Here is a 24,133-nt window from a genome sequence, read left to right on the forward strand (position 1 = left end):
TGGTCATTACGTTCATATATCCTTAAAGAAAAAAGTCGCTTTCCTTGTCTGTTCAACAATTTTTCGAAACTAGCAAGTGTACCCTAATGATCGATCTCAGCGTCTTACTTTCCATAGTCATTTTTATAGTGAATATTGAAGAGTAAAGTTACCTTAGGCTTCTATTACAGTCTCCTACAAGATTCACTTTTCGGTGGCAAATGCAATGCTTCACAACGCCTACTTTCTACTTGTAAATTTTGCGAAAATGAAGCTGGAATTAGATTATTTATACCACTGTTACAAAAGAGGTATTTCTTATTATGGCAATGTAAAAAACATATTAAAATAAGATTGTCGCCACTCATTTCTACTCAGTGAATCTACTAGTCATTTTCCTAAGAGTTCCTAAGTATTCCCTACGTCGTATATGACCACGATGTATCTAGCTAGCTAATAGTAAGAGTGGCTACGGATCATTCTGGTTAGCAAAAGGCAAACTGAACGTCACCAATAGTATTAATGTCCACTTCGAATAGATTAATTATTTGAAATGGGCATCAATTCTATCAATGACGCAGAATGTCCGTTGGATCACATCCGAGATATTATTGCGTCTATGCCATATGAATTATGACGCGGCTTTAAGCAAAAAAATGCCAAAATGTGATACCACCACTACAGGTTACGCCTTTGGTTTCCATCATATGGGCTAATGGATTATGCCCTCCCATCGCGGCAAGGTCGCATAACCAAGGGGAGGGACCTACCATTAAAAACGAGATTCTTGCACTAAAATAAAGAACACGTATCTGAATAGCCCTGACTATAGGAATTCAAAGAAATTTTCTATATTCTTCCACAATTTTGTTTTTCCCAGGAATTCCTTTAAAAGTTACCCCAAGAATTTTTAAGGATTCCCCTAAAAATGATTCTTCACTACTAGAAGCCTACAAATAGAAACCATGTTCAATATCACGTTTATTACCTAAAATTACCTGTCGACTTGTTCACATCCAATACTTAAGTTTAAATCATCCAACCTACCTTACCTCGTAGGTTGGTTCCAATCTACGGCCACGTTATCTTTTGCCGTTTGCTGGGAGCTGGACTGACCGCACTCCCCATCGAGCTGCTTTTACCAGGGCTAATCTCCAGCGTTCGTTTCACCATGACCGGTTTGGGACTGCTGGCCACAATTGCTCCCCCTCCGCCGGTATTGATCAGTTTGATCCGTTTCATGCCGTGGCTTACGTTGTCCACCGGGCTGTCGGAGTATACGATCCGATTTCGTACGTTCGAGCCCGGTCTTCGGCTGTCACCGTTCGAATTGGTGGATTTAGAGCAAGCATCGGCCATTTCGACGTCTTGCGGGAGGGAGGAGCTATCTGGGGGGTTGCTGGAGGATCCTCCCCTTCGTGGCAACGGTAGAAGATATTTCGAGTAGAGACTGATCAGCTCATCGCGTGTCGATTCCTCCAGGCGAGGGATCGAAATGTGGCGCTGAAATTGAAGTACACCCAATTAATAACGGAAAACTGGATAATATGCGCCCACTAAGGCAAAACTCAATTTTAACTCTGAATTTGGTCAAAACATTATTCTATTTGGGTTTACAGGAAAGTCGCAAAAAAAAACTCGCAATTAATAAAAACAGTCATTGGACTGAGTCAATCATATCTGAGAATTTAAATGTTGAAGAAATGGAACCATAATAACCATGATAACGATTTCCAGAAAATAGAATATTTTAGTGATTTCTATGAATTATTATTTCTATGAACATATAATGAACATCAAACTAATTCAGCGGTTGGTTCTTGAAATTTATTTAAAAACATGGATGTATCAAGTCTAATGAAACAACCGCGTTGAGAAGACCCATTTTGAGTGCGCTGTCGAAAAGTGTTCATTTAAGACGCGAAAAGTGATTCTAAACGCAGAAAAACCAGCGGAAGTGTTAATTTCGGTTACACATAAACGGACTTATCGAAAATTCGAAGAACTAGAGTGCACGAGAGGAAGAGTAGTCTGGCAGAGCAAAGTAGTGCGGAAAGCCACCCGGTTTTGGCCACCGCCATATTGAAATTGTTGTAGAGGAAAGCAGGGCTAGAGTAGTCACGATTCAAAGTTTAAGTAGAAACAAGGAAGAGAAAAAATGAAAAGAAGAAAATATCGGAAGAAAAGTGTAGTTTTAAGAAAAAGAGAAAAAGTGTAATATTAAACAATAAACAATAATTGAGAAAAAATAGATATAGGTTTAAGTAATTTAAGTTGAAAGTTAGCGATAGCAAAAGTAAGAGAAGAAAAATTATTCAGAAGCCATGAGTCAGATACAAACCAGGAAACAATACAAAATGAGGAGCGAAGGAGCAGCGAAACACAAGGAAAACCAACAAGGGAAAGGAAGTGGAACGGAAAACAGCACTGTAGAGATATACCAGGAAAGAAACAGAAAGGACGATGAGGAGTGGACCAGTGACACGATGTTCCTCGAGCCATTTGACCTGGAAAAATCGACCAAGCAACACCCGCTGTGCATAGGAAAGGCGCTGAAAAGCGTCGGGGTGCAAAACTACACAAGCATCTCGGCAGTGGGAAAGTTTCGCTTCAAAGTCACCTTCCAATCGGCCCACGAAGCAAAGAAACTAGTAGAGGTAAACTTGAAGGAGGAAAACCTTAAATGCTACATGCCAGTCACCCTCAAACAGACTGTTGGGCTGATAAAAGGAATACCGAAATCATACACCGAGGAGGAATTAAGAGAAAACCTGGAGACGGACGTCACCATACTCAAGGTTGAGAGGATGCGGACTATGGACTCGAACAGAAACCTCAAGGATACGGAGAACGTGAAAATCGTGTGCAAGGGGAAAGACCTTCCAGCGAACGTGGAGCTCTATGGATGCTTCTTCAAGGTCGAGTTGTATCTGTTCCCAATCAAACAGTGCAAAAACTGCTGGGCCTTCGGACATCGCAAGGAAAAATGCTGGAGAACGACAAAATGCAGAGAATGCGGAGAAAACCATGCAGGTGGAAGCTGCAAAAGGAAGAGTTGCATTAACTGCGGAGGATCGCACGATCCAACCGACAGACAGTGCCCCGAGAAAGAAAAGCAGATCCAAATCAACCTAACAATGCAGCAGGAAAAGATGACGTACAGAGAGGCCCGCACGAAATGGTACGAGCAAAACCAGTACGAATTGCTATCGAATGAGGAGGAATTCCCGGACATCGCCCCGACTCTGCACAAGCGAAACCCGACCGGCACCCAATACAAAACGATCAGGGGAACAACAAGAAAACCGGATCATCAACTTTTGCCGTCAGCACCGCAGGCGAAAGTATCGTACGCTGACAAAGTAAAGGAAAAGGCCCAAAGCCAGTTTGTGGAAAACCCCCACAAAACCAACGCCTGGGAAAAAACGATGACGGAGATCAAGCAGTTTTGGAGAAATCTAAACTTAGTCAGAAAGCTGATGAAACTTCAGTCAGCAATATACACTGACGTAGCAGGGCATGCAGCAGCAGAAATAAACTACGAGGGAATGCTGATCCGTATCAGTACAACCATAAACCAAATCTTGGATGAATTCACGGAAGAACTGGAGAGATACGCAGAGAACACCGTAAGAGAAGCAGAAGAGCCAATTGAGAGCATCGATGGATAAGTTCAACATCTTGCAAGTAAATATACAGTCACTCAGGCCGCTAGACACGAGAGAGGAGTTGACAGTATACCTAAAACGAGAGGAAATCAAAATAGCCAGTCTTCAAGAAACATGGATTAAACCCGAAGAAGACTACAAAATAAAAGGATACAAAATGGTAAAAAAATGCAGAGCGGAAGGGTACGGCGGAGTAGCCCTACTCATCAGAGAAGACGTAGCATTCGAAGAAGTAAATCTACCCGATCTCCAGCCAATTGAAGCAGTAGCGATCAAAACCAAAAGAATGCGAATAAACTTCACGATAATTTCTATTTACATTCCACCGGACTACAAATTGTTGAAAGAAGAACTTGCTCGAATAAAAGAGCTATTCAATTGCGTCGATAGGATGGACACGCACGTGATAGTGTCCGGGGACTTCAATGCAAGACATCCTTCATGGGAGCCCGATAGCCACCCTTGTCCGAAGGGAAAGCTTATAGCAGAGGAGCTTTTGACGTCCCGACTCGTAATGATGAATGACGAAACGCCAACAACCATCCCACGAATAAACAGCGATCCAACGGCCATTGACCTGTCCATGGCCTCGGGGGATCTAGCCGGTATGATGGAATGGAAGGTAGAGGAAGAGGAGTTTGGAAGCTCACACTTATGCATAGTAATGAGTATAACTACGGAAGCTCCAGTTATCAAGGAAAAACGTAAAAAGGTCAACGTGAGAAAAGCTATCGACTACCTGAACTGCATCCAACCGCAATTCCTCTACGATCCGGAGGAAATGCAAGATATATTTGAGGAGAATATCGAAAAAGCAAGCTACACGATAGTCAACAAAAAAGCAAACTACCTCAAGCGCTGGTGGAATCAGGAGATACAAGAGGCGTACGACAGCAAAAGACTTCATCTGCGTAACTACAACAGAGACAATAGTCTGCATAATCAGTTGAAATTTCAAAAGGCAAGGGCCGTCTTCAAGAGAATAGTGCGGAAGGCGAAAAGAAAACACGACTTTGAAATGAAGGAGAATATCAACGAATCCACCCCGGCCAGGAAAATATGGAATATCATCAGAGGACTAGACACAAGCCTAACAGGAAACAAGAAAGGAGCCGACGCACACCCACCAAAGGAAACTGCGGAGAAATTCGTAGCAGCAAACTATGAACCAATTTCCTCAGCACTGTACAGTTTAGGAAAGAACATCAACACGGATGACGACCTAGGAAAACCTCTGGAAGTAGCGGAGTTCATGCAAATACTAAAGAGCAAGAAGGATTACTCAGCGGCCGGAATCGACAACATATCATACCGAATCCTGAAGCAGCTGAAATTGGACATATTAGTCGAGATCTGTAACCAGCTTAATCGAGTATGGAGGAGCAAAAGTATCCCAGAAAGATGGAGGAGGAACAAGCTAGTGTTGATACAAAAACCTAACAAAGACCCGGACGACAAAAACTCCAAAAGAGGCATTGTGCTTATGAATGTATTCCTGAAGATTATCAATACAATTGTCAAGGACCGGATGTACCAATACTCGGAAGAAAATGACTTTTTCCCGGAATTATCGTTTGGATTCAGAAAAGATCACTCCGCCATAAGCTGTGTCAACTATGTAGTTAATTCGGTAAAAGAGGCGAAACAATCAAAAAAACAGAGTTTGGCGATCTTTCTGGACCTGGACAAAGCGTTCGACTCGGTGGACTGCCAGAAATTACTAGGAACGCTGGTACAAAAGGCGACACCATCGAAAGTAACGGAGTGGATCTACGAATATCTACGGGAACGACAAATCAACATCCAATCTCCAGAAGGAACGGTAGCGATCACTACGAACACTGGACTTCCTCAAGGATGTCCACTTTCCCCGTTGCTTTTCAACATTTATACGGCGAGTCTACACGAGCTAGAAGAAGATGGAGTGGTCCTTGTCCAGTTCGCGGACGACTTCACAATCCTAGTTTTCGGGGAAGAACACGAGATAGTCGGTAAAGCTAACCGTTACCTAGCAAAGCTGGATACAAGGTTAACAAACATGAACCTAAAAATAAATCCGAGAAAATATGCAGCCATTAACTTCAGCAAAATAAAAGATACGAACGTTATACTAAAAATACGCGAAGAAAGGATAGAAATAGTAAATACACACAAGTATCTGGGATACACGATAGACCGAGGCTTCAAACACAGAAAACACATAGAGGAGGTAGTAACAAAGGCAGGAAAAAGCATTAACATGCTTAAGATGATCAGCAACAGAAAAAGCCCAGTAGACCCGGAAACCATGATCAAAATAGGGAACGCCCTGATCAGGTCCAAGATAGAGTACGGAGCAGTAATCTACGGCACAGCAGCCAAATCGAACAAGAAAAAGGTAGAAACGATACAAAACGCATTCATCAGAGTAGCCATGAGATATTTGAAAAGTACACCGGTGAACGTAATGCAAGCAGACGCAGGACAACTACCGATGGACCTGAGACTAGAGTGGCTAGCACTGAAGGAAACTCTGAAGGTAAAACAGAGCAAAAATCCCAATCGTAAGTTCATTGAGAAAGCTATGACAAGCAACCGAGGCAACGGCTCCTATCTATCAGTACTAGCGTGCGAACACAAAGTAATTATGAACCAGCTACGCACGAACACGGCAGATCTAGAACAAGAGCTACGAAAGGTTCAGAATTGCTCATTCGCAGTGAAAACTTCCCTGCCAGGAATAGACTCGAAAAAAAACGAATATAAGCCCGGAGCAATGGAAGGCAGCAGCAAACCAGCTTCAGAACACCAAGTACGCTAACAACAACAAGCTGTTCACAGACGCTTCAAAGAACACGCACGGAACAGCAATAGCGGCAGTAGATGGGACAGACAACCAGTCTTGGGAACTGTGACCACAATTCACCACAGTTCATCGATTCTGCCATTCCACCAAAACACAAAGCAGCAGCAGCATCAATACCATCAGGCGTTGCGCTGCCAACGGTTCACACACTGCTTGACTGTTTTTGACTCTCCACTATGACCATTTTCGGGCAGCCATTCCAAGCAGAATGATTGAAAAAAGTGTTAAATCATTCAATCGCTAATATTTCGCTTGTGTTTTCAACTAATTGAAATCTATTAGCTCTAACAGAAAGACCACAATCATTCCGTTACGTTACATATAAACAAGTTCAATTTCATACTGCCTTTATCGAGCAAAAATGCAAAACCCCGAAAACCGCAAAAATCGTGTCACCACTGTGCTCGAGTCATTTCGCATTCGGGGTTGAAAAACGTTAGGAAGAAGAAGATTACATTTTTTGAAGAGCCGTGACATTTTTTGTTTTGAACCGTCATGGTTTGCTTTGGATTTTGATGGTCGTGTAGGAAGATGTAAATGTAGAGGCGGTAAATGTTTGCTCCAGTACTTTTCTCATCCCTGCAGACAACACATTTATCGCCGAGAAGATCAACAGCAACACGAGTATCACCAACGCAGAACTCAGAGCGATTGCAGAGGCGCTCAAAATCGTAACACAGAAGGGATACCTTCGAGCAGTCATCATAACAGATTCGAAAAGTGCCTGCGAATGCTTCAAAAACAAAGAAAAAAGTAGAACGAACCACATAGTTAGAAACATATCGCTACAGATAGAATCGCTGAAAAAGAAGGGAGTACAGGTGACGATCCAGTGGATGCCCAGTCACGTAGAGATCCAGGGAAACGAGACAGCGGACAAGATAGCAGTACAAGCCACAGAAAATAGCGAGATTAAGGACCAATAAGCCCAGGGATCACTAACGTTAGGTGACGCAGTAATCCTAGCTAAAAAAACCATTTGGCAAAAATGGACCAGGATATATCAAGAAATATCAACAACAAAAGGAGCCAAACACTTCGAGTTTGCTAAGGAACCTATGAACAGACCGTGGTGCAAAGGACTTCAAATGACGACAGAAGAAAAAATAGTGTTGAGCCGCATAAGATCAAATCACTGCATGACGAAGGATAGAAGATTCAAGTGGACATGGGAGGATAACGAATTGTGCGATTTGTGCGACGAAGTAGAGGACCTAGAGCACACATTATATCATTGCATCAGATGGCTCAACACCAGAGCGAAGGCAAAAGTGTTAGAGAACAGAAAACCCATAGCCAGAATATTTGAAGACCACAAGATTGATGAGTTGAAAAGCATTGTGCAATTCCTTAAAGACATTAACGTTAAGCTGTAAAACGGAAAAAAAAACATAGCAACATAGGGTACTTCCACCCTAAATCAACATCAAAAACAACAATTCACAAACGCAAAGTGACAACAAAAGGCAAGATGGACCAACCCATGGTCTAAGCCTGAGCAACAGACAAAAAAAAAACATGGATGTATAAATTTTTCTTCTGGATGTATAAATATTGAAAGCGTACTGATGGTCTTCATTGTGTTGTGAAAACGTTATTCTATTCTAAATTAAAGAAAAACACCGTATTAATGGGAAAATACGATAACAACGTTTATGAGCAAATACGAAACTCTAATTTTGGATTATTTGGTTTTCCCAAGTGAGAAAAAAAGATTCGTGCAATTTGGTGATCCGCTGTAGTAGCTTTTTAGGCGACAATCGTTGCATTTGATTTGAAAAAGTTGAAGGCGATTAATTTGAAAATCAACTCACCTGTCGAAATATGTCCAATAGCTCTTGTTTGCTGAGTAAATGAGGATGCAGAATATCCATTTTTTGGCGTGAAAAACGATTAGTAACAGTGATTTTTTGATAATTTTCAATTTCTCCGTTGCACTGAGTTCGGCATTTTTGTTTTGTTTTGTGTAAATGCGAAAACAAGCTGCATGTCTGGATTCACGTCCACCGGCTGCTAAGCTCACGTCTGTCATTTCCAGATGGAAATCATCATCAGCGTCATCAGAGTGATCGCTGATGTCGTTTGAGGTGACATGGAGCATCATTGAGACTCGTAATGTTCAAAAATCCGTCAACGCAATCATCGTCTGACCTCAGATCCTGAAAATCAAGTGGTAATACCACAGACAAACAGACTTAACACTTAGAACAAATCGCGATCAAAATCATATTCGAGAGAGCCCAATGCTAAAATCGTTGTGTTTGGGCGATGAGCCAACAGATGGCGGTAGTGTGTAAACGTCAAACGCGGACAAAAGCGATGCGATCGCTGCGGGTGGTGGATTGACCACCTACAATATATTTGAATCAATCGTTAAAAAAGGTATTGGATGGACAATGATAATACAGTGACGTCTGTTTGTCTGTGGTAATGCAACAGACAAACAGACGTCACACTCTCATCATTGGCCATCGACAACCTTTTTAACGATCAACGCTCCGTCATCGTAATCATCGTCATATCATCGAAACTTCAAAAGTAGTTTTTCTATTCAAAACTGAAAATTATTCGATGAAAATGTGTTCACTGTGTTGCGGTTGGAGAATTGAATACTGTGAACACATTTTCCAGTAAATTTTCTTGATTCTGAAGGAAAAAACTGCTTTTGAAAATTCCGAAATTGACGACGGATCCTGCCCCCTTAACGGTCGGTTCAAAAATATGGTAGGTGGCCGATCCACCACCCGCAGCGCTCGCATCGTTTTTGTTCGTGTTTGACGTTTGCACACTACCGCCATCTGTTGGCCTATCGGCCAAACACACCAATTTTAGCATTGGGCGTACATGTCCTCGTGACTATGATTTTGATCGACATTTGTTCTAAGTGTTACGTCTGTTTGTCTGTTGTAATGCCTTAACGCTGTGAACTAGACTATCGAAATTCATACATTTTGCCTTTTGAAAGGTGGAACGCTTATTGCAGTACGAACGCTTTATGTATCGTTTTAGCACAGACAAACAGACGTCACACTCTCATCATTGTCCATCGACCACCTTTTTAACGGTCGATTCAAAAAAATGGTAGGTGGCCGATCCGCCACCCTCAGCGCTCGCATCGTTTTTGTTCACGTTTGACGTTTGTACACTACCGCCATCTGTTGGCCCGTCGGCCAAATACAATAATTTTAGCATTGGGCGCACATGTCCTCGTGACTATGATTTTGATCGAGATTTGTTCTAAGTGTTACGTCTGTTTGTCTGTGGTTTTAGCATCACCTCACATCAAGACGTCGATAGGCATGTGGTGTACGCACGAGCCTTATAGATCGCAACCCGCATAGAAAAAAACAAAAACAATCTTCTAACTGGTAAGGTTTATGTATCACAAATAGTTGCCTTTATGTTGAACTATATGGGATTTTTCGTTTCAAACAATAAGAAACGGATTAAGTAATCTATACGAAAATGTGATCATATTTTAAACTGTGCAAATATTGTTGAACAGTATGTGAGATGGACCAATAACCGTAAGTTATAATATATAACCTATTTGGGAAATGGTAGCAATAAATGTCATAATTTCTGCTCGTGTTTGAAAAAAAATCACTCCAATAAAATTATACTTAGAGTCAATGAAAATCTAACTGGAAAATAAAAAAAAATGCTCTGTTATTCGTTTAATTCTATTTAGGAGTAGGGCAACCTAAAAACTAAGCAGTCTCACTTTTCTAAAATAAAAATAAAATAAAAATAAGTCTTGATTCTAAAATTTTAATTTATGATTTAAACATTTGAATAAAATAAACTTTAGGCTCTGCGTGGATGTTTTTTTAGAGTATATTAGTCTGTTGCAAGGCAAGAGAAAACATTCAATATTTAAATATTATTTGCGGTAAGTTTTTCATTTGATTTCTTTTTCGAAAGTGCTTTAATTTCTGTTAACTTTATAGATGTAGTGTGATTATACAGAGGACAAATCATGATAAGCAGTTCAGGCCAGTTTTTGCAGAAAGGAATTCCACCAACTGAACACCCACTTTCGGAACAGCTTTGAATGCCGCCGGTTCAGGGCTTAAACACCGCCGATTAGATCTAAATCCATTAGTTGCTGGAACCATTAGTTGCTGCGTTGGAAGATTACTTCCATAGAGCGAGTACAGAACGAAATTTACAGCTTGGAAGACGTGACGGAAGTACACAGTTTTTGGGGCTTATGCAGTGATTCCATGTGGAGCATCCCGATGATGAAACAGATCAACGTGAGCGAGATCATTGCATTGGAAGACGCTGGCGCTGAAAATTGTCCTTAAAGGGTTTGCATAAATTTCATAAAAAGGCACCCACCCTCGTAACGCTTTTTGTGTGAATTTTGTGATTTTTTTTAATATTGTCTGAGCTGTAACATTTTCCGGATACCCCTTTTAGCGTTATGAAATTCGTAAATAGGCTCAAGTATAAAAAAAATCAGTGGGTGTTGTGTACAAGACACGACCGCATGACGTTAACTACGCCATGTGATTTGCTGCATTTGAATTTAAGTCAATTGTCATATTAGCAACCTTCCAGAATGTAACGGTTTGTGAATTTAAGAACAGTGAGAAGCTCTTCGTTCGGAAAGGTGCTCCAGTCATCGATATCGTCATCGCCAACGTAAATTTAAATTTGTCGTATTGTCAATTATTCTTCTTCTTCTTGGCATAACGTCCCCACTGTGTCAGAGCCTACATCTCAGCTTAGTGTTCGATGAGCACTTCCACAGTTATTAACTAAGAGCTTTCTTTGCCAAAATTGCCATTTTCGCATTCGTACATCGTGTGGCAGGTACGATGATACTTTATGCCCAGGGAAATTAAGAAAATTTCCATTACGAAATTACCGACCGGGAATCAAACCCAGACACATTCAGCATGACTTTGCTTTGTAGCCGCGGACTCTAACCACTCGGCTAAAGAAGGCTCTTATTTGCAATTATTCATAACATATCAGATATTGTATGATGTTACGAGAAGAATTAAGTGATTATAGCAAGTATGTGGTATTAGGAAATATTACACAATTAACTCTTTAGTACACATTTGTCGGCCCTGGAAAGGGCCGATTGAATTGTTAGATTCGAGTAACACAGACACATTTTGACGGCGCACAGACTAAAATTCTCCTCGCCCGAAGAGATTTGCGGTGGCGATGACGATGAACGCTTCTACAGGCGGCTTTGGCTGATTTTCTTCAGTCATCTCGTACAAATCTTGCATTAGCGTACACTGATTCCTGCAGGTCCAATTTTCAAAGTGCGAGCCAATCTAGAAATCTTGTTCGATTTCACAAACCAGACGCTGGATTGGCAACTTGAAAATCTACATCTCAGCAGGCTTCTGGCAGCGAGGTACTCCTCGCTGAGCAGGTTCGGAGCACTTACCAGCTCGAAAGCGAAAATGGAATGAAACCGAATCTGACGTAGAAAGCATGTTTTATTACCTTAGAATAGCAAATGTTGCTCCTCCCTTTCGTGTTCTTCTCTTTCTGATAGTCCAATCTGGGCATGTGCCAATGATGTGTTGGGCTGAGAATTACTTGAAAATCTCAGAAAATGCTAATGCGTAAGAAATGAATGACATTTACTAAATATTCAATAATTATTACAATCTACTTCAAGATTATGAAACTGAATTTAGTACAATACCATTAAATTCCACTAGAGTTTGTATCCTTTGACAGATACGCGTATTTTGATCTCAACTGTAAGGCCGTCTTCAGTGTCGTGTACTAGACTCGACTGTGCACTTTTGTTACATGTGATAATTTTCGTCATCGAAGTTGTCCCATAAAATATGGGAAAACAAAGACGCTGTTTGAAATGCCACTCTATTTTGCAATCGTTGTGAAATGTTGAGCACTCATCCCAACGGCACTGCAGCAGCGTCCTCGAAAGCATCCTCAAATTGCCGTATTGTCAATTATTCGTAATAAATCAGTTATTGAATGATGCTATGAGATGAATAAAGAGATGTGGTAAAATATTACACAATCAACTCTTTAAAACACATTTGTTGGCTCTGGAAAGGGCCGATTGAATTGTTGAATTTGCGTAACACGGACACATTTTCACGGCGCACTGGTTGCAATCCTCCTCGCCCAGTGAGATTTGCGATGCTGATGACGATGTGCGCTTCAACAAGCGGCTTTGGTCGATTTTCTTCAACCATCTCGTACAAACTTGCCGCCACTTGGTGATCAAGGTTTGGAGGAGCTCTTACCAGCTCGAAAGCGAAAACAGAATGAAACCGAATACAACGAAGAAGGAATGCTTTATACCCTAAGAATAGCAGGTGATGCTCCTCCTTTCAAATTCTTTCTTTTTCTTATCTGGGAAATAGGCTATATGAAACTGATGTCTGGGTAAGGGATGTACAAGATTAGCATTATGCTGTTATTGCATCACGACGGCACTGCAGCAGCGTCCTCGGAAACATCCTCAAATTGCCGTATTGTCAATTATTCGTAATGAATCAATTATTGTATGCTGCTATGAGATGAATTAGGAAATTATAGCAAGTATGTGGTAAACACATTAGGGAATATTACACAATTAACTCTTTAAAACACATTTGTTGGCTCTGGAAAGGGCCGATTGAATTGTTGAATTTGCGTAACACGGACACATTTTGGCGGCTTTGGTCAATTTTCGTCAGCCATCTCGAACAAATTAAGGAATATTACACAATCAATTCTTTAAAACACATTTGTTGGCTCTGAAAAGGGCCGATTGAATTGTTGAATTTGCGTAACACGGACACATTTTGACGGCGCACTGGTTGCAATCCTACTCGCCCGATGAGATTTGCGGTGCGGATGACGATGTGCGCTTCTACAAGCGGCTTTGGTCGATTTTCTTCAGCCACCTCGTACAAACTTACCTTTGCGCCCCGATTCCTGCAGCGCCAATTCTGGAAGCGCGAGTCCATTGAGAAATCTTGAGCGATTTCACAATCCGGACGCTGGTGTTTTGCCGCCGCTCAATGATCAAGAGCTTGCCTCTGGTAGCGAGGTGCTGACGGCGCACTGGTAGAAATCCTCCTCGCCCGATGAGGTTTGCGGTGGCGATGACGATGGGCGCTTTAACAAGCGGCTTCAGTCGCGGCGGCGTGTTGTTGTTCCATTCGCGTTCCATTGAAAACTGAGCTGAGAATGCGAAAGGCACTCGAGACTTGCTCGCGACCATGTTCACAGTCTGACGGCAAAAAAAAGAACGAGCGAAGAAGCAGGAATCGGTCTGCTTTTATAGTGCGAAGCGGAACGCAAAAGAAGCGTGGAAAACTGCTTCCACGTGATTGGTTGCGTAAGAAAGGGGTCAACATTTTCCAAATTTTCAATAGTTTATTGTCAATAATCAATAGTTTTCTCCATTCGAGGAAATTGTTGTATACATTTCCGATCGATTGGTGGGAAAATATTGAAAATCTATCGATAAATGACTGAGTTATTAGCGTTCAAAATCTTACATAATTTCGTGACGGTCGCAAAATTTTAGATTTTCAATTGACACCCAGTATATTGCCGTAAGACGTAGTTAACGTCAAAATTTGCATCTATCTGATTTCTGCACATAAAATATAATGGAGATTTGATTTCAGTAAACAATAGTTCCGGCATCGAAAATAGATTTTATTATCACCGACGAAAACATGACTGCAAAATCTATTTGAAAATGGAGGTGCTGTCCGTTAATCCATCCCGCATATTATTTACCCATCATTGTAAAACGAATAGAAACTTCCTCATGGGGAATAAGCACCCTTTTTGTGACATTTAATAAATACTCTTTTTCTGACAACTCAGTACTGGTCATAAAAAAGGGTATTTGGAACCCATTAAATGGGTACTTCAGAGTTAGCGTGTAGGCACAGACAAACAGACGTAACACTTAGAACAAATCTCGATCAAATTCATAGTCACGAGGACATGTACGCCCAATACTAAAATCGATGTGTTTGGCCGACGCGCCAACAGATGGCGGTAGTGAGCAAACGTCAAACACGAACAAAAACGACGCGAGCGCTGCGGGTGGCGGATTGACCACCTACCATATTTTTGAATCAACCGTTAAAAAGGTAGTTGTAAACGGCCCGCGGGATTTTCTTTATGGCTGGAATCCGCGCGTCGACTCTAGCACGATCTCGCGGTGTTTACTCGATCTTACCGACAACTGGTAGACGCCAACTGAGTGCGTTTCCCCAATCTTCCCCTTCGGACTGACAGGCTGGGTGGCTGACCCAGTACCTGCTGGCGGAAGGTTCGACTAGAGAACCGTGTCTCTTTAACAGTTAAGCACTGATTCGTCGGAACGACACTCGCCAGGCGAGTGGTCCGCAACCGAAGGAAGCGAGTGTTTAACCGTTGTTACGGCGGTTCAACAACAGAGGAGAACCAGTCGTGGATATTTCCTCTTGTTTTTCCCTTCAGACGGACAGGCTGATGTTTTAACCAGTACCTGACAGTGGAAGGTTCCAACTAGTGGATTATATCCGCAAAAGGATGCACGCCGAGTCGTCGGAACGACACCCGCCAGGCGAGTAGTCTGCAACCGAAGGAATCGAGCGGTCAACCGGTGTACGACGGTTTTGTGTTCGAAAGGCTTGGTTGGAGATTGATCCCCTTCTCTTTCCCTTCAGACGGACAGGCTGATGTTTTAACCAGTACCTGACAGTGGAAGGTTCCAATAGGGAGCTCTCTCTCTTAACGATTGAAAGCTGACTCGTCAGAACGACACCCGCCAGGCGAGTAGTCCGCAACCGAAGGAGTCGAGTTTGCAATCGTTGGTGATAACCTTAGTGGTTGGACTTACCAGGAATTTCTCTCTAGAAAGACAAGTTGCCTGTTCCGAGTCTAAACGTAAGATCATGTATTTCGTGGTTGGTTCTGGGTTTTTATAGGCGACTTTCGTCGATCTGGGGGACTTATTCTAAGAAGTGACAAATGCAGTTCTATCGTAGGTCCTATTGATTCTTAAAGTTAGAAAGGGACAATTGTCGTGATTGCCTAAATCTAATTTTCTCCCACGAGAAAGAAGCAAAGAGATTTCAATGTTTTAGGTTTTTTCTCGTAAGGTATGTCTCTGAGTGCGTAGGTAATAAATTTCGAATTTAATTACTTTGTTTCTTTCGTTGCGTGGGATGATTACTTTCTATGCGTGGGTTGACGCAGGGACATATTTGTTCTTGTTGCGCCTTACCATTAGATCAATGCTTTCCCTTTCTCTTCGTTATGACTCCTGTCCGCGTATCAATCGAATGCGTCAGGCTCAGCGAGGGCCTGCGCTTTGTGCTTATGACGGTTTGGTCCTACCTGCTTGCTATGGAAGGAAATTGTTAACGATCTTTGTTTTTATGGCTTTCCCTTCCTTCTGAGTTGATGGGGCAGTGCGCCTTTACTTTCTAATGCTAATGTTACCATCTGTTTTTTGTGCTGAGTGATGGCTCTGTCTGTTTAGAATGCTATAGGGGAAGGGATCGGTAAGGTTCTAGTATATCCCTTCGCATGGTTTGAGTTGCCTTCTTCTGTTTGTGGGTCGTAAATTACGTGCTTATTGGCTAGTTGTTTAATTTCGTTTCTTCTCTCTGTCATTGGTTCGCATCCGATCGCAAATTAATCGTCGCGAATTAACACCGCCCTTCGTAAAATCCTTAATTTTACAATATTGTTTCCGCGACGTTATGATTGTTTATGCTTGTTCTTTAATTATTATAAAGGTTGTTATTCTTGAGCTTACTTGCTAAAAAAAAGGAAAACAATTGTCACATGGTTACATTGTATTTTAATATCAATATCGTATTTTTTTTTTTTTTTTATATATATATATATATGGTTTGTTTTTACTTAATTTTATTATTCTTGGTCGTACAATAGTCTTGTTGTAAATGATGATGTAAAGATTATTTTTCATATAATTTCTTACCATGTGTGTATTATGATTATCTGATGTCTTATTTAGAAGTCACTATATTGCTCGGCCTGGGGTAGGGGCGAGGTCTGCTCTCGTTGTTTGATTCTTCCTCATGGTGATCGTCTTGCTTGTCAGTTGGCTGCGGCGCTAGAGTGGTGCATTCCGTTAGGTCGTTCTTGTCTTGGTATCGCTTCATTACGTTGCGGTGCGATAGAAGAGTCGTTAGCGAGTCCCAAAAGGACGCCAATAGCTGCCATCCGAATCCGTATATATCGTATAGGATTCTACCGTGTATCAGCGTGTCGACTGCGAACTTGATCATCCTCGTTATCATGTAGATTCCAAGTGCCGTTGATGTTACGTTGCCTAACCATGTTGACCAGGAGATGAGTTTAGACCAATATTTGTTGAAAGCGTTGTCGACGATCCTTTCAGATATGAGGGCGTCGAAGGTGTATCCTTGTAGATTGGGATGCTGCCCTGATATCGCCTTGTGGAGTACCGATGATGCTATCTTCTTGTCCCCTTGCTCGTAGACCATGTTTTTCATTCTTTCAAGGCTTTCTGCGTCGTACACTCCGCTTTGCATGAGGCTTGGTAGTGATGTATATGACCAGTTTGTAATGACGTCTGTCGTTAGTTTGTTCGGGGGTGTAGACTCTCGTAGTCTTTGGTCCGTGGTGTACCATCTTCCTCCGATGGTGAATTTTGCTGGTATTAGAGGTGTGCAGTCTATTTCGGTCCCTCTTCTTTGTAGGATACGTGTTACTGGTGCCATGTACATTGACACGTTGTTGTACTTTACAGGAATTTCTTGGTAACATTCCTGTTTGCTTTCATATGTTACGAAGACTGGTTTACACTCGATGATGTAGAGCACTTCTGCTGCTACGATAGCGGTGAACCCGGATCGTTTTACTATGTTGGACACGAATTCGCTTGGGTTGACTCTTGCTAGAGTAAGTTTGGTTTCCATTAGTGCCTTGTCGATTTTGCACATTTCCGTCATAACTGTTGTATATACTTCATTCAGTTGTTGGCCCAGGTAGTTCTCGACCAACGTTATTTTCGAATTGAAGTAAGTAAAAAGGTCCAGGTTTCGTCCGGTGCTTTCCTTTCGTTTGAAGGGGGACTTGAATCCGCTGGCCTCTATTATATAGATTCTGGGGTGGTCTGTAACGTACGCGTCGAATCCACATATTTGAGTTTTGTCGCGTGCTCTTATCGAGAACATGTGAGTGTCCGACAGAAGCGTGTAGACTGCTTTTGATCTTGATTTGTCGTTATCGTGATCAAAGGTTTTGTTTACAGTCCCTTCATATATGATTTCGAATTCGGTCTCCTCGCATTGTCTCCGCAGGTCAACTTCCCACGTCATGTAGCCGAACTCAGGGTCTAGGCACCATCCGGTTTTGTAGGCACATACTATACCGTTTCTTAGAGCCACCTGGTCGTTTTCGATGTCCGCCGTTGCTGTGTAATCGTACATGCTTATCTCGTACTCATAGAAAACTAGTGCTCCTTCCCAGGTGTATGATGCGGTTCTGTAGACTCCACCGCTACAAGAGCTTCCTTTCAGACTCCCTACTATTAGTGTTTCTCCTCGCGTTGTGCTGTTGCGACGGAGTTCGCGAATCTTGTTGCTCTCGGATAGTGATATGGATCCGAGCAATTGAGCTAACCTGCATTCGTCCGGGGTGAATTCCTTGACGATGTATGCGTACCCATGCTCATAATCTGACGTATGAGAAAGCGCACCGCAGTGTCGGATTGATCGTTTTATTATTACCTTGCACTGGTGGACCTTCACGAATGCTTTTGGGCTTCTTTGTAAGACTTGTATGCGGACTTCCGTAGTCGTGAGATTCCTAGTTGGTGGAATACACGATGCGACGTCCATCAGTGAATAGCTCGTTATGTTTACGTTGTTGCTGGTGCAATCGTACGCTATGAGCCCTTTAAGCTCACTTCCTAATGCTTGGCTAATCAGTAGGAATAGTGCTATTACTGTTAAGGTCCACATGTTGGCGTTGATTACCCTGGCTTTCTTCGCCGGGTTATTGTTTTCTTTGAGTTCTCTCGTTATCAAGTCTTTTGATGATGCCGTGACGTACCTTGTCGTGGCGGTTAGGCCTTCCTCGTTAAGATGCCACGTTGGTGGTTTTATTCTTCGTTTATTCCGCCTTCTTTCCCGTAGGTGTTTATTGAAGCTCGTCAATATTGCAGGGTCGTGGTTTTTACAGATGCTTTTCTCCTTCGTCGATATTTCGTTCAGCTCGTGTTCTAGCGCCGCTGCCGTAGTGACTTTGGATGATGCTGCTTCGATGCGCTCGTCGATTGTTGCTACTGCTGCCGCTGCTCCTCCGATGCTGCTTGATGACGTTGCTTCGCTGCACCCGTCGATTGTTGCTACTGCTGCCGCTGCTCCTTCGATGCTGCTTGATGACGTTGCTTCGCTGCACTCGTTGGCTGCTGCTGTTATTGCCACCGCTGCTTCGTCGCCGCTGCGTGATGTAGCCGCTTCGTTGCACTTGTCGGCTGTTGCCTTTGTCTTCTTGACGGGTTGTGATGACGTTGCTAGGACACACTCGTCATTTACTACTGCTCTCTTCTTTATGTTATTAGTGTTTTTATCAGCTGTTATCAATGACTTTACTTCACCAATTTTTTTGTTTTCATCGTCTGTGTTTGATTCGTCTCCCTTTCTGTAGACGTCGAGTACTGCGACGCTGGATGCTGCGCGATGGTAAATTCCGAATTTGGTTGTAATTTTCAAGGATCGTACTTGTTTGTCCTTTGATTCTTTTACCTCAATGACTCGTCCCTTGAGCCATTGGTTCCTTTTAGCTTCGGCGTCGACTATTACGACAATATCGTTGACTTGTATCGGTTTAGTTTTTGTTTGCCATTTTGGCCGCTGCGCTATTATTGGTAAGTATTCTTTTCTCCATCTGTCCCAGAAGTACTTTCCGTAATATTGTGCTAGTCGCCAATGTTTCCGCTCGAGTTTATGACTCTCGAACATAGATGGCACGGATAATGATCCCGCTCTTCCTATTAAGATATGGAACGGGGTTAGTACTTCATCATCTTCACACTCTAGCGGTATATGTGTTAACGGGCGTGAATTGAGATAGAACTCTGCTTGGATTAGCGCGCCTCTCAGTATCTCAACATTTGGTGCTGAGTGATCCTTGCGTGATGTTATCGTTTCCATGAGGCTGTTTTTGACAATCCTTATCAATCTTTCCCATGCGCCTCCGAAATGCGGTGCTTTTGGGGGGTTGAAATGCCATTCTAGCTCCAATTTGATTGCTTGCCCGGCTTCCATTTTGGAATTTATCTGGTCTACCAGACTGCGTAGTTCTCGTTCTGCTCCTATGAAGTTTGTTCCGTTATCGCTGTATAAGTGCGATACTTTACCTCTTCGGTTTTGAAAATTCATGAAGCACAATAAGAATGCGTCTGTATCCAACTTCGACGCCAGTTCGATGTGTACGGCTCTTGTGGTCATACAGGTGAAGATTGCGCCCCAGCGTTTTTCCTTGGATCTGTTGACTGCGACCTCAAATGGTCCGAAATAATCCACCCCAGTATGATTAAAGGGATAGACATAGGTGTCTGTTCTGCACTTCGGAAGTGCGGCCATTATCGGTATTTTTGGTTTTATAATTGCGTTCATGCAGTGTTGGCAGCGTGACTTGACTAATTGAAATGCTGTGTTTAGTCGCGTTATGTGGTACTTCTGCTGCAGGGCTGCGAGTACAGATTTGTCTGCTTGGTGGTTGAACATTTCGTGATACCATTTGATAATTAATTGGGTTATGTGATGATCTTTAGGTAGAATTATTGGTATTCTCGCAGCTTTCGGTAGGTTGTCAGCGTACTCTAATCTACTGCGAGAGCGCATGACTCCATTTTCGTCGAGCATAGGTGTCAGTTTTGAGAGGGGACCAATTGTTGTAAGTTCTCCGTTTTCTGTTAGATCATTGATTTCATCGGGAAAAACGTCGCCTTGTGCCTTCCGGTAGAGTATATTTTCCGCTCTTACTCTGTCTCTCATAGTGAAGCTTTTAGTAAAACACGGGCGTTTTAGGCCGAAATCAATGATCTTGAGAATCGCGCAGAGGCGGAATATTAGTTTCCACCAATTCGAGAATTTGTTTTCATGTATATAATCTTTGTTGGTTTGGTGTATGCCCACGAACTTTGCCTCTACTTCTGTTTCTTTTATTTCTGTTTGGGGCCATTTTTCTGTTGGGAGTTTTAGGAATTCCGGGCCTGTTATCCATATGGATTTTTTATGACATGGCTTGGTACCTTCGTCCGCGGGGTTTTCGTTAGTAGGTACCCACCTCCATTGGTCCATAGTGGTCGAGTCGAGTATCTCACCGATGCGGTGAGCTATAAACGGTTTATATTTTCGATGCTCGGAGTTGATCCATGAGAGGACTGTTTTGGAATCTGTCCAAAAGGTGGATCCTATGATCTTCAATCGGGTTTCTTGCCTTACTGTATCTGCTAATCTCACCCCTAGTAGCGCTGCTTGTAGCTCGAGACGCGGAATTGATAGCGGTTTAATGGGTGCTACTCGTGATTTTGCTGCCATGATTCTCACGCACGGGTTTTGCTGCGTATTACTTCTTGCGTATACGATTGCTGCAAAGGCCTTATCCGAAGCGTCAACGAAGGTGTGAAGTTCTATGTGCGTGCCTACGTCCTTCATTATCCATCGAGGTATTCGTATGTTGCTCGCGGTTTGTACTTTCTCCACCCATGAGTTCCATATCTTTTGTGCTCTTTCGGATATAGGTGTGTCCCAGTCCTTTGTTTCCTTATGCAGCTCCTGTATTAGGATCTTACCTTGGATTGTTACATTCGATATTAGCCCTAGCGGGTCGAAGACACTCATGACGAACGAGAGTACCTCGCGTTTGCTAGGGTTTCTGATTTTGCAGAGTACTTCTTTGGGTAGTTTTTCTAGGTTCACCTGATACCCGATCGTATCCTTGTTGGTGTTCCAGTAGACTCCGAGTATCTTCTCGGCTTCGTCTTCCTTGTCATTAAGATACTTCTTTGTATCCATTTCTCTTCTGTTTTCTGGGATCGAATCTAGTAACATTTTGTCATTGGAGCAAAACTTCGTAATAAAGAAACCACCTTCGTCGTGAGCCTTAATTATCTGAGCGACGGTGTCCTTGGCTTCCTCCAAAGAGTTGAAACTATCGTCGTAGTCATCTACGTAGTGCTGGTTTATTATTGGCGACAATGCTAGAGGATACTTTTCTTTTAGTCTTTCCGCGTTGTGGTTCTTGGCTGCCTGGGCGCATGACGGTGAGCATGTCGAACCGAACGTCATTACTTGCATGACGTATATGTCCGGGAACCTCTGTTCGCAGTTGCGCCATAAGAATCGTTGCGCGTCCTGGTCTTCTTTTCGTACCTTTACTTGGTGGAACATCTCTTTTATGTCGCCACATACCGCATATCTTCCTTCCCGGAATCGAACTAGTATTCCGAATAGCGACGTAGTGGAGTCTGGTCCCGATAGCAAGGCCGAGTTGAACGATTGACCCTGTATCTTGGCTGCCGCGTCGAAAACTAATCTTGGTTTCGGCGGCTGTTTATTTTTGTTAACCACGACGAAGTGCGGTAAATAGTACAGGTTATCTTTCTCCTTTAACATTTCGGCTGGTGCAAGTTTTCTGGCGTAGCCTTTTTCGACGTAGTTTTGAATTGTTTCCATGACCCACTTCTGTAGGGGTGGGTCCTCTTTTAGTTTATTTTCGAGACCGACTAATCTCTTTTTTGCCACTTCCATGCTGGATGGGAATTTATGACCGTCCTTTTTCCACAGCAGACCTACCTCGTAACGTCCGTCTTCGTTGTCATAGCGTAGCGTCTTAAGGATGATTTCGTTCGCTCTTTTCTCATCCGCGGCCTGAGGTAACTCTTTTACTGGCTTGACTCCGAAGTCTTCCAGAGAAAGGTAGTTGTCCATGATGTGCCGTAAGGTGTCTTCGTTATGGGTAACCATGGCGTGACCTTCTTCGTTGTTAGTGGTTAGTTTCCCGTAGATTACCCATCCTAGCTTCGTCTTCATGGCGATTGGGTCTCCTTGGTCTCCGAATCGATGCTCTAATCCTGTAATCAAATGACTGTGATTTAGTCCTAGCATTATTCCTGGTCTCATTGTATCGAAACTGTTTAACGGTAGTCCTCTTAAGTGAGGATAGCGTTCGCATAATTTTTGATAATTTCTCGATTGTTTTGGTAGCATTAAGTTTTTAATTGTTCTAACGTCTCTCAGCACATGGCTGGTTTTTGTATCTCCTTTTATAACTACGTCGACGCTTTGACTGGAGTTATGCGCTGTAGTGACCTCTTGTGTCCAATTAAGTTGAAGAGGTATTGACTTCCCGACTAACTTCAGTTCTCTAGCGATATCCGCTTCTAATAGAGTCAGTGACGAGCCGGGGTCTAGGAAGGCGTAAGTACTTACGGTTTTATCTTTGTTTCGTAATGTTACGGGTAATACCTGGTAATGTACCGTTATCGGTGTCGCGTTATCTTCATGATTATTCACGGGTTGTTGTTCAATCGTGACTTCTTCCGTTTGAGGATGGAGCATTCGGTGATGTCTTCTTGCACACCCTTTGATGTCGCATCTCTTGGCTTTAGAACATTTAAACATGTTATGATTCGTGCCTAGGCAACTGAAGCATAGGCGTTCCAGTTGGGCTGTTTTTTGCCTCTCGTCTACCTTCATCTTCTTGAAGGCATTACAGTCCCAGATCTTATGTGCATTAGGTCGTTTACATACCTTGCACGTTCCTTGTCTGTAGGTTTCCTTGGTTCGTTGCTCGTGATGATTGATCGACGCCCTTTGATGTTCGATGTTCGGTTGATGCATCGTCATCGCCCTTGCCGTTCTCGCGAATGGTCTTAGCCAGTCGTTCAAGTCGTCTAATGATTGAACTGCTATCTGAGAGTTATTCATGCAGTATTCGGTTCTCTTGACTTGAATGTTGTATGGAAGTTTTCTTACTAGTTCCTCTACTAGTCTATGATCCGATAAGTACTCGTCTTTTTCGAGTAGCTTCACATTGCTTACGAGATTTTCAAGGGCTGTCGACATCTCGATTACGGCAGTTCTTGAATCTTTCCTGACTCTCATAAGCTCGGTTAGCAATTCCTTGTACACTTGTTCCGGTCTTCCGAAATGCTCCTCGAGTCGAGCCATAATCTCCGGCACGTTATTCGCGTCCATCATTAATTGTCGTACGCTCTTTACGGCCGCTCCGTAAAGCACCTGCTGCAACCGGTTTAAGTTTTCAATATTATTGAATGCTCCTTCGTTCGTTGTCTGTTCGTAGGCCCTTTTAAAGTTAGGCCATTCCTTTGCTGCTCCCCCGAACTTTGGGAGTCGTATTAGTGCTTGCCGCTTCAAATAGATTGTCCAATCCTCTTGGACTTCGTTTTCCCTTTTAATGCTGAGTCCTGTCAGAGCCTTCGTGATTTCATTTACTGCTCTTTGTTGCCCGTTCAACATTCTCTCGAAGAAGGCTTCCGTAGGACTCGTAGCAACTGCTCTTGCCGCTAAGGTTAATTTTTTGATTTCCTTGTCAATTAGCTGGCACTTAGCACAAAGGAAAATCTCTTCTTTCGTTGGCTTCTTGGTAAGTTTTGCGCACGATGGGT

At 42.7% G+C, this 24,133-nt stretch overlaps 1 protein-coding gene and 1 long non-coding RNA gene across 2 annotated transcripts; one reads left to right on the forward strand and one right to left on the reverse strand.

Moving 5' to 3' along the window:
- Nucleotides 1-936: 936 nt before the first annotated feature.
- On the reverse strand, nt 937-8,478 carry LOC5569554. The gene is made up of 2 exons (XM_001658568.2): nt 8,307-8,478; nt 937-1,482 (listed from the first exon to the last, which is right to left on the reverse strand). Exons 1-2 carry the CDS (start codon nt 8,364-8,366, stop codon nt 1,051-1,053), a joined length of 492 nt encoding a protein of 163 aa, XP_001658618.2. The 5' UTR covers nt 8,367-8,478; the 3' UTR covers nt 937-1,050.
- Nucleotides 8,479-14,596: 6,118 nt separating this feature from the next.
- Nucleotides 14,597-16,142, forward strand: LOC110675039. Its single transcript, XR_002499271.1, has 2 exons — nt 14,597-14,993; nt 15,203-16,142. It is a non-coding gene; the product is annotated as an uncharacterized LOC110675039 (long non-coding RNA).
- Nucleotides 16,143-24,133: the final 7,991 nt, after the last annotated feature.

This window comes from Aedes aegypti, chromosome 1 (assembly GCF_002204515.2).
Source record: "Aedes aegypti strain LVP_AGWG chromosome 1, AaegL5.0 Primary Assembly, whole genome shotgun sequence".
Lineage (NCBI taxonomy): Eukaryota > Metazoa > Arthropoda > Insecta > Diptera > Culicidae > Aedes > Aedes aegypti.